The sequence below is a fragment of the Xenopus tropicalis genome, chromosome 1 (genome assembly GCF_000004195.4).
Source record: "Xenopus tropicalis strain Nigerian chromosome 1, UCB_Xtro_10.0, whole genome shotgun sequence".
Classification (NCBI taxonomy): Eukaryota; Metazoa; Chordata; class Amphibia; order Anura; family Pipidae; genus Xenopus; species Xenopus tropicalis.
In genome coordinates, this window is record NC_030677.2 from 141,124,985 (window position 1) to 141,141,020 (window position 16,036).

Sequence of the window (16,036 nt, forward strand, 5' to 3'; positions counted from 1 at the left end):
CCACTGTTGTATTGCCACCTGAACCGACCTTCTCTCACTTTAAGTCCTGGAGGCATCCGAGTAGCGAAGGGCTCCTCCTGACAAGAAAGGCAGCTGTTATAGTCATAAGTGTGAGCCGCAACTGGAACCTTAGCGTCTGTTCTGGGTTTTGGGACAACAGCCATGACACTGCCACAAGGATAAATGCATCTTGGCTTCTAGTATTGGGCTGCAGAGACTGCATGAGACGTGAATAGTAGTGATGAGCAAATTTTTTTTTTTGCCAGGCATGGATTTGCAGCAAAATTCTGCATTTCGCCATTGGCAATTTTTTTTTGAGAAACTTCAGCAAACTTTCGCCGAGACAAATTTACAGTCACATAAAAGGCAAATTTTTCCCTGACCGATTTGTATTGGGATTGTTAAACAAGCCTTTTTTTTCTTCATTCTTTTGGTTTTACTTTACTGTGACTTGACATTTGGTTATTGTCTGAGTTCCTCATTCTGTTCTGTCACTGTGTCTCTTGCACAGTAATACATGGCAGTGTCTTTAACTTCCATCCCATTCATTTGGAGGTAGACCTGCTTCTTCCCATTGTCTTTAGTAATTGTAACTCTGTTTTTAAGTGACTCAGCAATATCTGGGCTTGCACTAGGCCATGCAGCTCCAATCCATTCCAGTCCCTTCCCAGGAGGCTGCCTGATCCAGCTCACACCATAGCTAGTTAGCTCAAACCCAGAAACTGTGCAGGTCAGTCTGAGTGACTCTGAGGGTCTCACAGTTCCAGGACCAGACTCCTGTAATGTCTGAGAGAGGATACCTGCAAATGAGACAGGATTATATTAAATTTGTTATAGTTCCAATAAAATGAAGTTACTAAAACATGTTATCTGTTCCTTACATGATGGAGAAAAAAACATGAAAATCAATAAAATAATGAAGTCCATGTTAGCAGGAAATCTTCTCAAGTAATTGTCTTAGAGGGAGGTTGTTAACACTTTATACACTGTAGCTGGAGGAAAATAATCATTTGCATAATGAATTTTGGTTATAAGGCACTCGAGGAAAGGGCAGTGTCATAGTAATTAAATGAATGATTCTCTGATAATTTATATAAAAAATATATAAAAGAGTAGAGTAATTTAATAATATTTCCTACTGTATTTGTGTTTGTAATTGATCAGACTTTGATGATCACCATACATCTTCACGGATATCCTCTTCTTTCAGGGGTATAATGTTTTTATAAGGCTGTAAATCTGCAATGGTTGGTAAATTCATTATCAGTAAGCAGAATATGTTACAGCTGTTAATTTAATGTAATGTATATTGTTCTGTGCCAAATAAGTTCTTTTTTAATGTAATTATTGCAGCAGACTGGAAATCAGGTTCAGATTAAGGCATTTATGTAAAAATATCCTGGAGTGTTCATATCTGTCTCATTTATGTAATTATTTATTTATTTTGCTTCTCAGTAGTTCTGTAACTGATGCCATGTGGCCCCCTCCCTAACAGATATTGGCATTAATTATTGGTGCATTTATTCAATTTCTTTTAATAGAGAGTCGTGATATCACACTTGCATACCAAGATATTCCCTGGCAATAAAAAGTATTTACTGTACTACCTTTGGCAATAATGCACAGTCAGATTCAGTCTGAGGAGAAAGTTATCCAGTGAATAAACTCACAATGTGGTAACAGAAATGTGGCTGCACTTGCCGCACTTGCTGCACATGCTGTTTTGAAAGTAAAAATCCATTACCAGAACTGGTGAAAACATTGCCTTTGTTATAGATTAATTCTTAATGTTCCTAACCATGGCTAACATTTGGCACCCCCAGTGATTTTAACTTTCCTTATCTTTTAAGTTCAAGATTAGAAAATCTGTTTTATTGTATTCAAGTGCTTTCATTGCCCCCTACTGCAAGTTTGTGGAAGGACAGCAATAGTGTTTTTCAATGCTGTTCAGGGATCATTTGTCACTGTAACTAGCAATACAGCAATATATAGCTGTATAGTCAGTAATTGATTTGCTAGCTGATATGATATAGTCTCAAAATGGTTTAACATTATTATACAATGTTCTTTCAGTGCTATTAATCACAGGTTAGTAATATTGTTGCTAAAGGTGAACATAGAGGTTATGCAGGACAATTTCTAGATTTACCAGCACTGGGTCTGACTGGAAATTTGTACATCTGAATAAATTGTTTAATAAGATGTAACATAAAGGCAGTTTTAAGAAATAGCTTTTGGTGATGAGCGAATCTGTCGCATTTTGCTTTGCTGAAAAATTTGTGAAACTGTTAAAAAATTTGCAAAAGACGAAAAATTAGCGAAATGACTTTTTTGATGCAACCGTGCCTTTTTTTATTCAGCCGTGCCTTTTTTTATGCCTAAATTTTGCTGCAAATTCCTGCCTGGTGAAAACATTACCTCATCACTAATAGCAAAGAAACTCTGTTTCCCACTTTCTGAATATTTATATAGAGTTAAATAGGGGATAGGTGCTATTATCGGCTTTTTATATGAGAAACCTTCTCATATTGCTACAAAAAATATTTTTGCAGGTGCTAAACAGACATCACATTTAATCCTTCAAGTGCTCCTGCTCTACACTTGTGTGTAATTTCTTGACCCTCTATAAATGAGGAATCATTATAGTTATAATGAAGTTTTGCTAGCTGCCACTATTATGCAGGAGACATTGGTACGTCACTAACCGCTTCAGTTTGGTACCTTACTTCTAATTAGTAATGAGCGAAACTCTCGTCAGGCATGGATTCACGGCGTAATTCTGCATTTCGCCATTGGCTGATTTTTTTTTCATGAAACGGCACAAAAATTTGTAGTGAAAAAAATTTGTAGAGTTGCGGTCGCAGCAAAAAAAGTCATGCACATCAAAAAAGTCGCAATTTAATTAATTTTTTGCAGTTTTGCAAATTTTTTGCAAAGAAGAATGGGACTCATCACTACTTCTAAGCTTTTCCTATAAAAGGGGAAAAAATATTGGGGAAAGGGTAAGACATAAAAATCATCCAAAAAAACACAGGAGAGCCACATTAACTAACACACAACCGTGTCCACTGCAACAGCATTATTAAAGGGAGAGCTGTTACACACTCATTTTAGAGCACACAACAATATAAGGTTTTCATACATATAACTCACAATGGGTCATGTACTATTTAGGGCTCGTACTCACAAGCGTTTGTGCGTTTCCTTGCTGTGTATTCTTCTGTGTTCCACTGCAGGGTAGTGCACAAACAAGTGAAACGGGTGGAAAAATTCGCCATGTGACCAAAAAAGGTATGTGTCAAAAAAATAGTGACAATTTTTTTATTCGCAACATTTTCCGCATTTCACAAATTTTTCCTAAGTTTTGCTAATTTTTCGGTGAAGCTAAAGGGGACAGATTCGTTCATGGCTGTCTATTTGGTTGCTATGGGCAACAACACTGGTGATATTTATCTCTAATCTTAGTCAGCAGGCCCCTAATTTATCTAAAGTCTTTAAAATGATCTGGATTGTTCTTCCTTGTATTTAAGGGCTCTGGCACATGGGAAGATTAGTCGCCCGTGACAAAATTCCCTGTTCGCGGGCGACTAATCTCCCCGGATTGCCATCCCACCGGCGAAAATGGAAATCACCGGTAGGATGGCATACGCGGTGGCGCGATTTCAGTGAAATCGCGCAAGTTTTCACCAGTCGCACATTTTCGCCGGTGGGATGGAAATCCGGGGAGATTAGTCGCCCGCGAACAGGGAGTTTTGTCACTGGCGACTAATCTCCCCGTGTGCCAGAGCCCTAAAGGTGGCCATGCACTAGCAGATTTCATGTTACCTTCCCATGTATGGGGACCACTGACAAAAAAATCACTGATGGCGAAACGCATTATTTTGATGCAAAAACATGCCTGATGATAAATTTTGCTAACAGGTAAAAAAAAAATTACCAGATAGGTTTGGATATACCAACATCAGGTTTTTCTTTACAGGAATTACCCAAGATGGCCTTTTCATCAGGATTTGTACATAACCTATGGGCTAATAATTCAAATGGACTTATGTATATTTATGAGAGGGTGTGTTTTCCTGCATTTTAATACTGGAGTATATAATCACTGATTATCAGCTGATGAAGGGACACAACCTCAGAAATGTTGTGTGTTCACTTGCCATAATTGGAAGAATATTGTGTACTGGGAATTCTCTATATCTATTGAGTACTTGGGAGTGCCATATCCCTTATTACTGAGCACCAAGTGTAAACTACGAAGGCTGGGAGGTTTATTGGAAGTGATCGAAAGAATTCCAACATTCAGTAATGCTTTCTGTTGCTAATAACTGGATTGGAAACAGGCACCCTATGCCATTATACTATATACTTACAATTGCCATAGTTTGAATTTGTACATTTGTAACTTGACTAGTTGGAAAAAGTGGCCCAATTAACCCCATTTAAATTACAGGGACTGTATTGCAGGTAATGTATTGTAACATTTCATGAATAGTGAATTTGAATGATCTCTTATAAAACTGTAAAATACATTAGCAGTGATGTTGCCCATAACAACTAACCTAACTGAGTTGAAGTGCATGGAACCTGTATAAATTCTTAAAGGAGAAAGAACTAAAGCTTAACTAAAGAAATAGGCTAGGAATGTTGTACATTATGTTTTGATCTGTGCCTCAGAAGATGTCCCAGTAACTGACTGTGTTCTTTTCTTCTGATTCACTGGGCATGCTCTGTGCTGCTGTCAGTTACTGAACTTAGGGACCAACTCAAAATATACTCTATATACAGAATATAAATGTCATAATATAAGACTGATAATGGTAAATAATCCAGATTATTATTATTATTAGTAGTAGTAGTAGTAGTAGTAGTGGTATATGATATAAATTGCTGCTTGGTTTTAGAAAGATTTTAGTAAGACCACAATTTCTAATCTTCATGCAAATGCTGAAAAAGCTTAAAACAATTATTAATGCACTAGTAATTGGATTGGATTATGATTTCCATAGTTATGGGGTTTTAATAAACATACCATACGCCTTTTATGAGGAGGTGAGTAGGAACCTCGATGCTGGAATGGCAGTTGCTGTCATCTACTTGGACTTTGCTAAAGCGTTTGATACAGTACCTCACAGAAGGTTAATAATCAAATTAAGGAATATTGGCCTAGAACATAATATTTTTAATTGGACAGAGAATTGGCTGAAGGATAGATTACAAAGAGTGGTGGTAAATGGAACATTTTCTAATTGGACTAGTGTGGTTAGTGGAGTACCGCAGGGGTCAGTCCTTGGGCCTTTGCTTTTTAACTTGTTTATTAATGACCTGGAGGTGGGCATAGACAGTACTGTTTCTATTTTTGCTGATGACACAAAATTGTGCAAAACTATAAGTTCCATGCAGGATGCTGCCGCTTTGCAGAGCGATTTGACAAAATTGGAAAACTGGGCAGCAAACTGGAAATGAGGTTCATTGTTGATAAGTGTAAAGTTATGCATTTTGGTAGAAATAATATAAACGCAAACTATCTACTGAATGGTAGTGTGTTGGGGGTTTCCTTAATGGAGAAGGATCTAGGGGTTTTTGTTGATAACAAGTTGTCTAATTCCAGGCAGTGTCATTCTGTGGCTACTAAAGCAAATAAAGTGCTGTCTTGTATAAAAAAGGGCATTGACTCAAGGGATGAAAACATAATTTTGCCCCTTTATAGGTCCCTGGTAAGGCCACACCTTGAGTATGCAGTGCAGTTTTGGGCTCCAGTCCTTAAGAAGGATATTAATGAGCTGGAGAGAGTGCAGAGACATGCAACTAAACTGGTAAAGGGGATGGAAGATTTAAACTACTGTATGAGGTCAGGCTGTCAAGGTTGGGGTTGTTTTCTCTGGAAAAGAGGTGCTTGCGAGGGGACATGATTACTCTGTACAAGTACATTAGAGGGGATTATAGGCAGTTGGGGGATGTTCTTTCTTCCCATAAAAACAATCAACGCACCAGAGGCCACCCCTTTAGATTAGAGGAACGGAGCTTCTATTTGAAGCAGCGTAGGTGGTTTTTAACGGTGAGGGCAGTGAGGCTGGGGAATGCCTTTCCTAGAGATGTGGTAATGGCAGATTCTGTTAATGCCTTTAAGAGGGGCCTGGATGAGTTCTTGAGCAATCAGAATATCCAAGGCTATTGTGATACTAATATCTACAGTTAGTACTAGTGGTTGTATTTATAGTTTATGTATGTGAGTGTATAGATTGGTAGGTGTGGGTTGGGTGTGCTGGGTTTACTTGGATGGGTTGAACTTGATGGACTCTGGTCTTTTTTCAACCCTATGTAACTATGTAACTATGTAACTACTACTATGTAACCATTAACAGTAAAATCAAAAGACCAAAATGCCCAACTGTAAAATATATAAAGAAAAGTTGTCCTGAGGCAAAGGGGCAGTATATCTGTACTATACATACTGTTTTTAGTTATTTCTTTAAATTGTCATCAATTTTTGTTTTTATTTTTTCTAAGCTTTTCTATGCTTTATGTTTTAAAATGTTTTATTTTTTTCCCGCTCACCTTCCCAGTAGCAGTTCAGCAAGCACAGTTGCTGTTCTAAACTGTTGAACATTTGATATACTAGTTAATGCATTTCTCAACAACTACGGCAGCTTTAGCCCTTGCTGGGTATGCTCTTTGAGCTTTACGAAAGTCTGTAACTGAGCTACTGTTACAATTTAATAATTGACATGGCTAGTGTTGGGATTTCCTTGTTTTTCATCCCTTAGTCATTTGTGATTTTATAAAACTGTGCCCTGTGACTTGAAATGTAGTTATTGTCTGAGTTCCTCATTCTGTTCTGTCACTGTGTCTCTTGCACAGTAATACATGGCGGTGTCTTTAACTTCCATCCCATTCATTTGGAGGTAGACCTGCTTCTTCCCATTGTCTTTAGTAATTGTAACTCTGTTTTTAAGGGAATCAGCAAGATATGCACCCCCGTCATACCATGCAGCTCCAATCCATTCCAGTCCCTTCCCAGGAGGCTGCCTGATCCAGCTCACACCATAGCTAGTTAGCTCAAACCCAGAAACTGTGCAGGTCAGTCTGAGTGACTCTGAGGGTCTCACAGTTCCAGGACCAGACTCTTGTAATGTCTGAGAGAGGATACCTGCAAACAACAGAGAATTGTATAAAATATTATATTGTTTACATAAAATAAAGTTACTAAACATGTCATTTATTTCTTATATGATGGCGAAAAAAACATGCAAAAGAAAAAAATAATGAAGTCCATGCTAGCAGGAGATGTCATTGACTAATTATCTTACAGGGGGTCATTACATTTTTATACAGTGTAACTGAAGGGAAATAATCATTTGCATAATGTGCCCTGCTTAAATGGCAGCTTGAGGGAAGGGAAGTGTCATAATTAAATGAATGATTCTCTAATCATTTAAATGTATGTAAAATATAAAATAGTTCGCCAATTCTAAAGTACTTTCTACTGTATTTGTGTTAGCAGTTCAGCAGTTTATCAGGCATTGATGACCACAATACATTATCTAAGATTTCCTCTCTTCTTTTAGGGGAATGGCATTTAATGTTTAAGGGTTTTATAATACTGTAAATCTGTCTTCTTTTTGCAAAGGACCTCACACATGAGACATTTATTTATCATCATTATTATGTAAAATAGGTTTGAGCTTAAAAGTTAATATATTATTTGTTTGTCTCAAGCGATATTCTAAGTTTTGCTATAAAATCTCATCAGATCAGCTTATCCTTGTCCCACAGTTCCATAGCAGAAGGCTGGAAAATCCCTGTGAGCAGATTTAATAACTTCATGAATGACAGATTTAAGACTTCATGACTGTCCTACTTACTGTTAATTTGTCTGTATTAGTATTTTGTAATAAAAAAAAATCCCATATCTTTTGATGCACACAAGTTTCTTATATATTGTTCATTATTCTGTAACTGATGCCATGTACCTCTCTTGCTATGGCTGTTCCATTTCTTGACGTGAAAAAGAAAATTCCCTTTTTAGTAATGCTCAGTTTTTTAAAAGAAAAATGTGCAAATGTATGTGGCTATAAACATTATTTCCTTATTCTTTCATCTTTTCAATTATTTCTCACCATTGCCAATTTTAGCCCAGTTTGAGCCAGATAAAATTAAATGATATTCCCACTTGCACTATGGCAACAAAGTTGCTTCAAAACCTGTATGTAAATAAGAATTGTGCATGATACCTAAGCAAAAGGAAGCTCACTTTAGTTTGCAGAGCATAAATATTCTCTATGATGGAAACAACACCCACCCTTAATTATTACATGACAAACACAAACCAAATAAAAATAAAAAAAAAATAAAATATGTAACATTCAGAATAAAACCATTCTGTTAAAAGCAGTTTTCTGCGCCAATACTTTTCTGTCCTCCACAGGCAAGAAACAAGCACGGCTCCTGTAATACCAACCTGGAGTCAGGGCCGGATTTCTATCCGGTGCGCCCCGAGGCCGCCCCTGTGGGAGTCCCCCATGCGCATGCGCAAAGCGCACCCCAGTGCGCATGCGCAAAGCGCCAGCTCCTCATTGCGCATGCGCGAACGCTCTTTTTAACTCCCATACGGAGCAGTGGGGAGAGGTCCCGACTGCTCCGTATGGGAGCAAAATTTAAAAATGTTCTCATAGAATTTCCTACTCATTCATCAAATAGATCTAATGGCTGCCTGTAGAGGCGCAAATGGCCCAAAATGTGGTTCATCAGAACATTACCATAACATATAGCAGCTGCCAGATATATCAGAATTATCCTTTTAGCCAGATTCTGTAATTTGTTAAATGCTTTCTTTTTTCTATAAACAGCAGTTCACAAGTTGGTGCCTCAGGGGCCAGAGCATTAAAGCTGTAGCTATTACCCACAGACCTATACAACGGCCATACATTGCAGGAACACTTTGCTCTATTTTTAGTCACCCATAGTAACCAATCAGCAGCTAGTACTTACTGATCTGTGTTTTAAAAGTAAACATCTGTTGCTAGAATATATCCATCCTTTAACTTATACTTCTTACCATGTGTTACAATCACTTTCTATAAGAAGTGGGCTCCAACCAATCAGGAGCCATGAATATGGGACATACTGGAACCTTTGCCTCAGTCACTGACTATTTCTGTCTCAGCCAAGCAAATTGTGCACTCATATGTACTGTAGATTAGGGTCCCAAGTGTCTGCTGTGCTTAAATATTTACAAAATTTAAAAAGCATACTGCCCAATAGTCCTCCTATTGTTTAGTAAAAACGCTCACCTAATCAAATACTTACTCAGTCACACTTACTTCACATTTTCTAGAACAGGCAGCCATCTCTAAAAAGGTATTCTCCCTTCCTTTCCCTCCTTGCTTCATACTGCACTTGTGTTTCATTCCCCCCCCTCCCCTCTGCCAGATCAGCTTCTGATTGGCTGGTGGGCATGTGTAGCTCAGAACAGGAGACAGGATCAAGTTACACACATGCTCAGAGAATAGGAAGGCTGCCACTGGCAGCCTACAGGAAGGGGAGAGAGATTTCAGTGATGTCACTGTAGTCTTCACACTGCTGTAGGCTGCCAGCACCATATCTCAGAGAAGCAAGCAGGGATCTGGGAATTTAGATATGCAGTAAGTACTTAAAAAGAATGCCTTTAGACTTACTTTTAATTTATATTAACCTTTCATTGTCCTTTAAAACCAAAACACTTGTGGTCTTGGACAGGAAACCACGAATCCAGGATTTTTTGTGTTTTCAGTCTAATTTCATTCCTGCTTTAGTAACACTAATAGATGAATAGATACTGTTATTAAGGCAAGCTTTGTATCACCCCAAAATCTTGTTTATGTGCCAGAATGGGGGACCTTATGCCTATGCACTGCACTGGCTACACAATTAGACGGTGAGGAGGGAGGGGGAAGGTGAATGCTAAATATAAAGTTAAAGTAATTGTCTGTCCTGCCTTTATGCCTAAGGCTTAGAGGTGGGGCAGGCAATACATAATTGACAGCTGGGATTTTTAATTTGAAAAGGACTTTTATTTGGCCAAGATTTGTCCTTTTTCAACAGGATTCTGATTCGGACGAATCCATACTCCTGGCTGAACTGAATCCAAATCCTTAAAATCACATGACTTTTTGTCACATAAGTATGGAAGATGCAGTGTTTTCATCTTTAACTCTTCTGTATCCTAATTTACATATGCAAATTCAAGAATTTGGAGTTTTTTCTTAGGGTGACAGGTCCCCTTTAAGAAAGATGTGGTGGTAGGAGGTGAAAACTCAGTCTAATGCTCAGCTTTCTAGACTTCCCAGGAGAGTAGGGATATTACACTTGTGTAACAAAATGATGACCATTAAAAGTATTTCCCACCAAAGAAGACTGGCCGATTTGTATTATTGTTGCTATAGGTTTCTATTGAAGCCATGCAGGTCGGTTTGTAAGACCCTCCCAGCTTTCCCACGTAGGTATTTGGCTGCCAGGAAAGAAAGATTATTTTTTTTTACTTTGCACCAAAGTGCAATAGAATAAATCTTTCACTTTCAAATAGGTCTTTAAAAAAGGTGCTACTGTATGTACAGTAAAGTTGTGATACAATCATTTTCTAATGAGAAATTCTATATATATTTATTCTATTTATGACTTACTACTTATTACTTACTACTTATTACTTCATCCTCAAATAGCCCTCAGTCACTAAAGGAAAAACCATTGAGCATATCTAAGTTAATGTAGTTAATAAATCCTCTTACAGGTCTTACCCTATGTGTAATAACGGCTGCAAAAGTGCTAATCCATATCAACCAATAAGATGCTTGCTTTTAAACAGGTTTCCAAATAATCCTACCTGCTGATTGGTTGCTTTAAGAGACTAGAACTGTACTGTTAAAACAAGTCTTATCCAATTGTAATATTAGTAGAAAACATTAATGTTCAGTATATGTCGTTGGCTGCTTTTCATCTAACTGCAAGTACTGGAAAGTGTTCCAACATTTTGGGGGCGATTAACTAACCATCGTAGTTTGTTTTTTCCCAGTTTAGATTTTTAGTGATAAAAGTTGCGACTTTTTCAAGATTTACTATGCGTCCATACAGATAAAAATATGAATCCAACAGTTGCTGAGATCATGTAGAAGCCAATGGCAGATGTCCCTTCCCTTTGCTGAAAGATCCTTCTTTTGCTTCTAAACTTTGGAGGTTTTGGATTTTTGAAGTTGGTTTTTGACAATTCAAAAAATTTGAGTTTTCTGGGCAGCAATTAGAAAACATTGCAGTTTCTGTTACTTTTTCCCATGTTGACTTTTTCCCTTTGGATTTTTAGGTAAATGTCAGACATTTGTGAAAATGAGTTGTCGGATATTTAAAAATAAAAATATGAGAAATGTTAGAGTTTTAGTAAATCTGCCCCTTAGTAATGTATTCTGGTGCTAGTAATAGGATTGGAAACAGACTAAATACATATAATAGTAGTTTTAGTAAGTGCATCTTGTAACATCAATGGGCACCTGTATAATAAGGTTTTCCTGTGCTTTTACAGGGGCATTCATATATCTGTACAGACATATAAAGGGTCATTTACTTACACAAGTACTGAAAGTTAGTGGTGAGCTAATCTTTCCAGTATCTTTTATCAAAAATATTTTGCAAAACTGAGGTAAAATTCACAAAACGGAGACAAATTCACGAAATGCGAGTACCATGCAACTTTTTTGATGCAACTGCTCCTTTTTTTATGTGACTGCATCGTTTTTGAATTGTGAATTATAAGCAGAAAAATGTTGGGGCAGTTTTGCTAAAATATGTGGAATTTCGCTGCAAATTCATGGCTGGTGAAAACATTCGCTCATCATTACTGTCAATTTACCCAAAGACTGTACCCATTTCTAGTATAACACAAATCATGACTTTTTTTCACGTTTTTCTAAATGTATGCTTATAATTAATTGCTTTCATTTCCCTCTCCCCTTATACTTTCCAGCAGCAGCTCAGAAAGACTGGTTTCCAAAGAACTGTGCATATTTTCTATGATATTTTCGTTAATTTCCGCGTCTTTTTCGTGCTTTGCGTCAATTTACGTGACAAAATTGTATTTGTCGCAATGAGTACAAAAGTTTCGGATTCATTCAAGCTTCGGTATCATGACTTTCCTTTGGCCAGGTTGGAGCTGCAGAGTGCCATTGAGCCCTATGGGAGGCTTTCCTTGGGCCAGGTTGGAGCTGCAGAGTGCCATTGAGCCCTATGGGAGACTTTCCTTGGGCCGGGTTGGAGCTACAGAGTGCCATTGAGTCCTATGGGAGACTTTCCTTGGGCCGGGTTGGAGCTGCAGAGTGCCATTGAGCCCTATGGGAGACTTTCCTTGGGCCGGGTTGGAGCTGCAGAGTGCCATTGAGCCCTATGGGAGGCTTTCCTTGGGCCGGGTTGGAGCTGCAGAGTGCCATTGAGCCCTATGGGAGACTTTCCTTGGGCCGGGTTGGAGCTGCAGAGTGCCATTGAGCCCTATGGGAGACTTTCCTTGGGCCGGGTTGGAGCTGCAGAGTGCCATTGAGCCCTATGGGAGACTTTCCTTGGGCCGGGTTGGAGCTGCAGAGTGCCATTGAGCCCTATGGGAGACTTTCCTTGGGCCGGGTTGGAGCTGCAGAGTGCCATTGAGCCCTATGGGAGACTTTCCTTGGGCCAGGTTGGAGCTGCAGGGTGCCATTGAGCCCTATGGGAGACTTTCCTTGGGCCGGGTTGGAGCTGCAGAGTACCATTGAGCCCTATGGGAGACTTCCCTTGGGCCGGGTTGGAGCTGCAGAGTGCCATTGAGCCCTATGGGAGACTTTTCTTGGGCCAGGTTGGAGCTGCAGGGTGCCATTGAGCCCTATGGGAGGCTTTCCTTGGGCCGGGTTGGAGCTGCAGAGTGCCATTGAGCCCTATGGGAGACTCTCCTTGGGCCGGGTTGGAGCTGCAGAGTGCCATTGAGCCCTATGGGAGGCTTTCCTTGGGCCGGGTTGGAGCTGCAGAGTGCCATTGAGCCCTATGGGAGACTTTCCTTTGGCCGGGTTGGAGCTGCAGAGTGCCATTGAGCCCTATGGGAGACTTTCCTTGGGCCGGGTTGGAGCTGCAGAGTGCCATTGAGCCCTATGGGAGACTTTCCTTGGGCCGGGTTGGAGCTGCAGAGTGCCATTGAGCCCTATGGGAGACTTTCCTTGGGCCGGGTTGGAGCTGCAGAGTGCCATTGAGCCCTATGGGAGACTTTCCTTGGGCCAGGTTGGAGCTGCAGGGTGCCATTGAGCCCTATGGGAGACTTCCCTTGGGCCGGGTTGGAGCTGCAGAGTGCCATTGAGCCCTATGGGAGACTTCCCTTGGGCCGGGTTGGAGCTGCAGAGTGCCATTGAGCCCTATGGGAGACTTTCCTTGGGCCAGGTTGGAGCTGCAGAGTGCCATTGAGCCCTATGGGAGACTTTCCTTGGGCTGGGTTGGAGCTGCAGAGTGCCATTGAGCCCTATGGGAGACTTCCCTTGGGCCGGGTTGGAGCTGCAGAGTGCCATTAAGCCCTATGGGAGACTTTCCTTGGGCCAGGTTGGAGCTGCAGAGTGCCATTGATTCCTATGGGAGGCTTCCAAAATCATGCACTGAAGGTTCAAAGTCAGAAAGGTTTCCACTCCGTTTATGATCGTTCGAAATTTTAGGATTGTGCCATGATATTTTTGTACGACCACGATGCAATTTTTCGCGCAATTAACGCACATCGGAAATTATCGTATTTAATACGAATTTTTTGCAATCGTACTTTTTAAGATCCGAAATTTGGACTTACACATACACCTATGATGACTACCCTTCTTACCCCTTCTAATTACCCTATCCTAACCCCTGTACTTTATGATAACAATATGTAAATTACCAGGTGTGCCATCTTTTACATGCTCATGATAAAGAATTTTCTATATACTGCTTTAAATTCAAATAGAACAGAATAGAAGTTAGAGATCTGCTTTAAAGGACAAGACGAGTCAAAATATATATTTTTGCCTAATAAAAGAAAACAAAATTCTAAGCAACTTTGCAATATACATTCTTTATACTTTAACTTATTTGTATATATAATTGCTGTGAGAAGTAGTGTTTGTCTATCCTTTTCTACTCTCTGCCCTGGGGGCTCTGGCGTTTGAAACAATTTAACACAAGGCATCAGACTGACAGACCTGTCTTGCTGGGGGATCCTGGCATTTGCAACATTGTTTAAAAAGTAACAACCAGGAGTTCAGCAAATGCCGCTTTCAATAGCAATTACATTTACAAATAACTTTTGAAGCACTAAAAATTAGATTGCTTGGAATTGCTTGGAATTATGGAGTTTTTTTTAGACAAAAAAACATTTTTGGGGTTGACATGTCCTTTGCTGGGAGAAAGAGAGTGGGGAGATTAAACTACTTTATTTTTTACTTTGTAAAAAAATATTGAAAATAAAAACAATAAACTTTGTATAAGTGAACTGCCTCTTTAATGTCAATTTTGTACTAAAAAAAAACTAAGGACAAAGTCGCAAATCAGGGCTATATTTTGGTTCCTACTTTGAGGCTGCAAAGTTATTAACATTAATAATTGGGATTGTCAAACCCTGTCATCTTTTGTCTTTTATTGTGGTTTTGCATTACTGTGCCCTGTGACTTGACATTTGGTTATTGTCCGAGTTCCTCATTCTGTTCTGTCACTGTGTCTCTCTCTTGCACAGTAATACATGGCAGTGTCTTTAACTTCCATCCCATTCATTTGGAGGTAGGCCTGCTTCTTCCCATTGTCTTTAGTAATTGTAACTCTGTTTTTAAGTGAATCAGATATAGCTGTGCTCCCAACAGGTCTTACAGCTCCAATCCATTCCAACACCTTCCCAGGAGGCTGCCTGATCCAGTGCACATAATAGCTAGTTAGCTCAAACCCAGAAACTGTGCAGGTCAGTCTGAGTGACTCTGAGGGTCTCACAGTTCCAGGACCAGACTCTTGTAATGTCTGAGAGAGGATACCTGCAAATAAGACAGGATTATATTAAATATGTTATAGTTCCGATAAAATGAAGTTACTAAAACATGTTATCTGTTCCTTACATGATGGAGTAAAAAATATGAAAATTAAAAAAATATCAAAGTCCATGTTAGCAGGAAATGTCCTTGACTAATTGTCTTAGAGGGAGGTTGTTAACACTTTATATACTGTAGCTGGAGGTAAATAATCATTTGCATAATGAATTTTGGTTATAAGGCACTTGAGGAAAGGGTAGTGTCATAATAATTAAATGAATGACTGATCATTTTTAAAGAATATGAGATATAAAAGAGTAGAGTAATTTAATAATATTTCCTACTGTATTTGTGTTTGACTTTGATCATCACCATACATCTTCAAGGATATCCTTTTCTTTCAGGGGTATAGGATTGTAATGTTTTTATAAGGCTGTAAATCTGTCACATTCTTACCAACCATTGTAGCAACAGAATATTTATTTTTCATTATCAGTAATCAGAATATGCTACAGCTGTTAATTTAATGTAACTGTAATGCATTGTTCTGTGTTCTGTTTTATTAATTTTAACTGTAATTATAGCAGCAGATGGAAAATCAGGTTCAGATTAAGGAACCTAGCTAAAAAAATATGTAAAAAAAAAATGTATGTATTTATTTATTTGTTTCTCAGTTGTTCTGTAACTGATGCCATGTGCCCCCTCCCTAACAGATATTGGCATTAACTCTTGGTGCATTTATTCCATTTCTTGAGGTAAAAAAAAGAAAATTCCCAATCCAGTAATTCTTTGTTTTTATTTATTTATTTTTTTAATAGAGAGTAGGGATATTACACTTGCATACCAAGATATTCCCTGGCTATACAAAGTATTTACTGTACTACCTTTGGCAATAATGCACAGTTTGGTCAGATTTAGTCTGAGGAGAAAGTTATCTGTTGGATAAACTCATAATGTGGTAACAGAAATGTGGCTGTACTTGTATATAGATTAGAGATACGTGTAAACAGAGAACAATGCAC

General features: G+C 38.9%; 1 protein-coding gene across 1 annotated transcript; it reads right to left on the reverse strand.

Annotated features, from left to right (window-relative positions):
• Window positions 1-462: 462 nt before the first annotated feature.
• On the reverse strand, window positions 463-15,477 carry LOC101734149 (Ig heavy chain Mem5-like). The gene is made up of 4 exons (XM_031905849.1): window positions 15,471-15,477; window positions 14,712-15,020; window positions 6,846-7,150; window positions 463-786 (listed from the first exon to the last, which is right to left on the reverse strand). The coding sequence occupies exons 1-4, from the start codon at window positions 15,475-15,477 to the stop codon at window positions 463-465; spliced, it is 945 nt and encodes a 314-aa protein (XP_031761709.1).
• Between the last annotated feature and the right edge of the window lie 559 nt (window positions 15,478-16,036).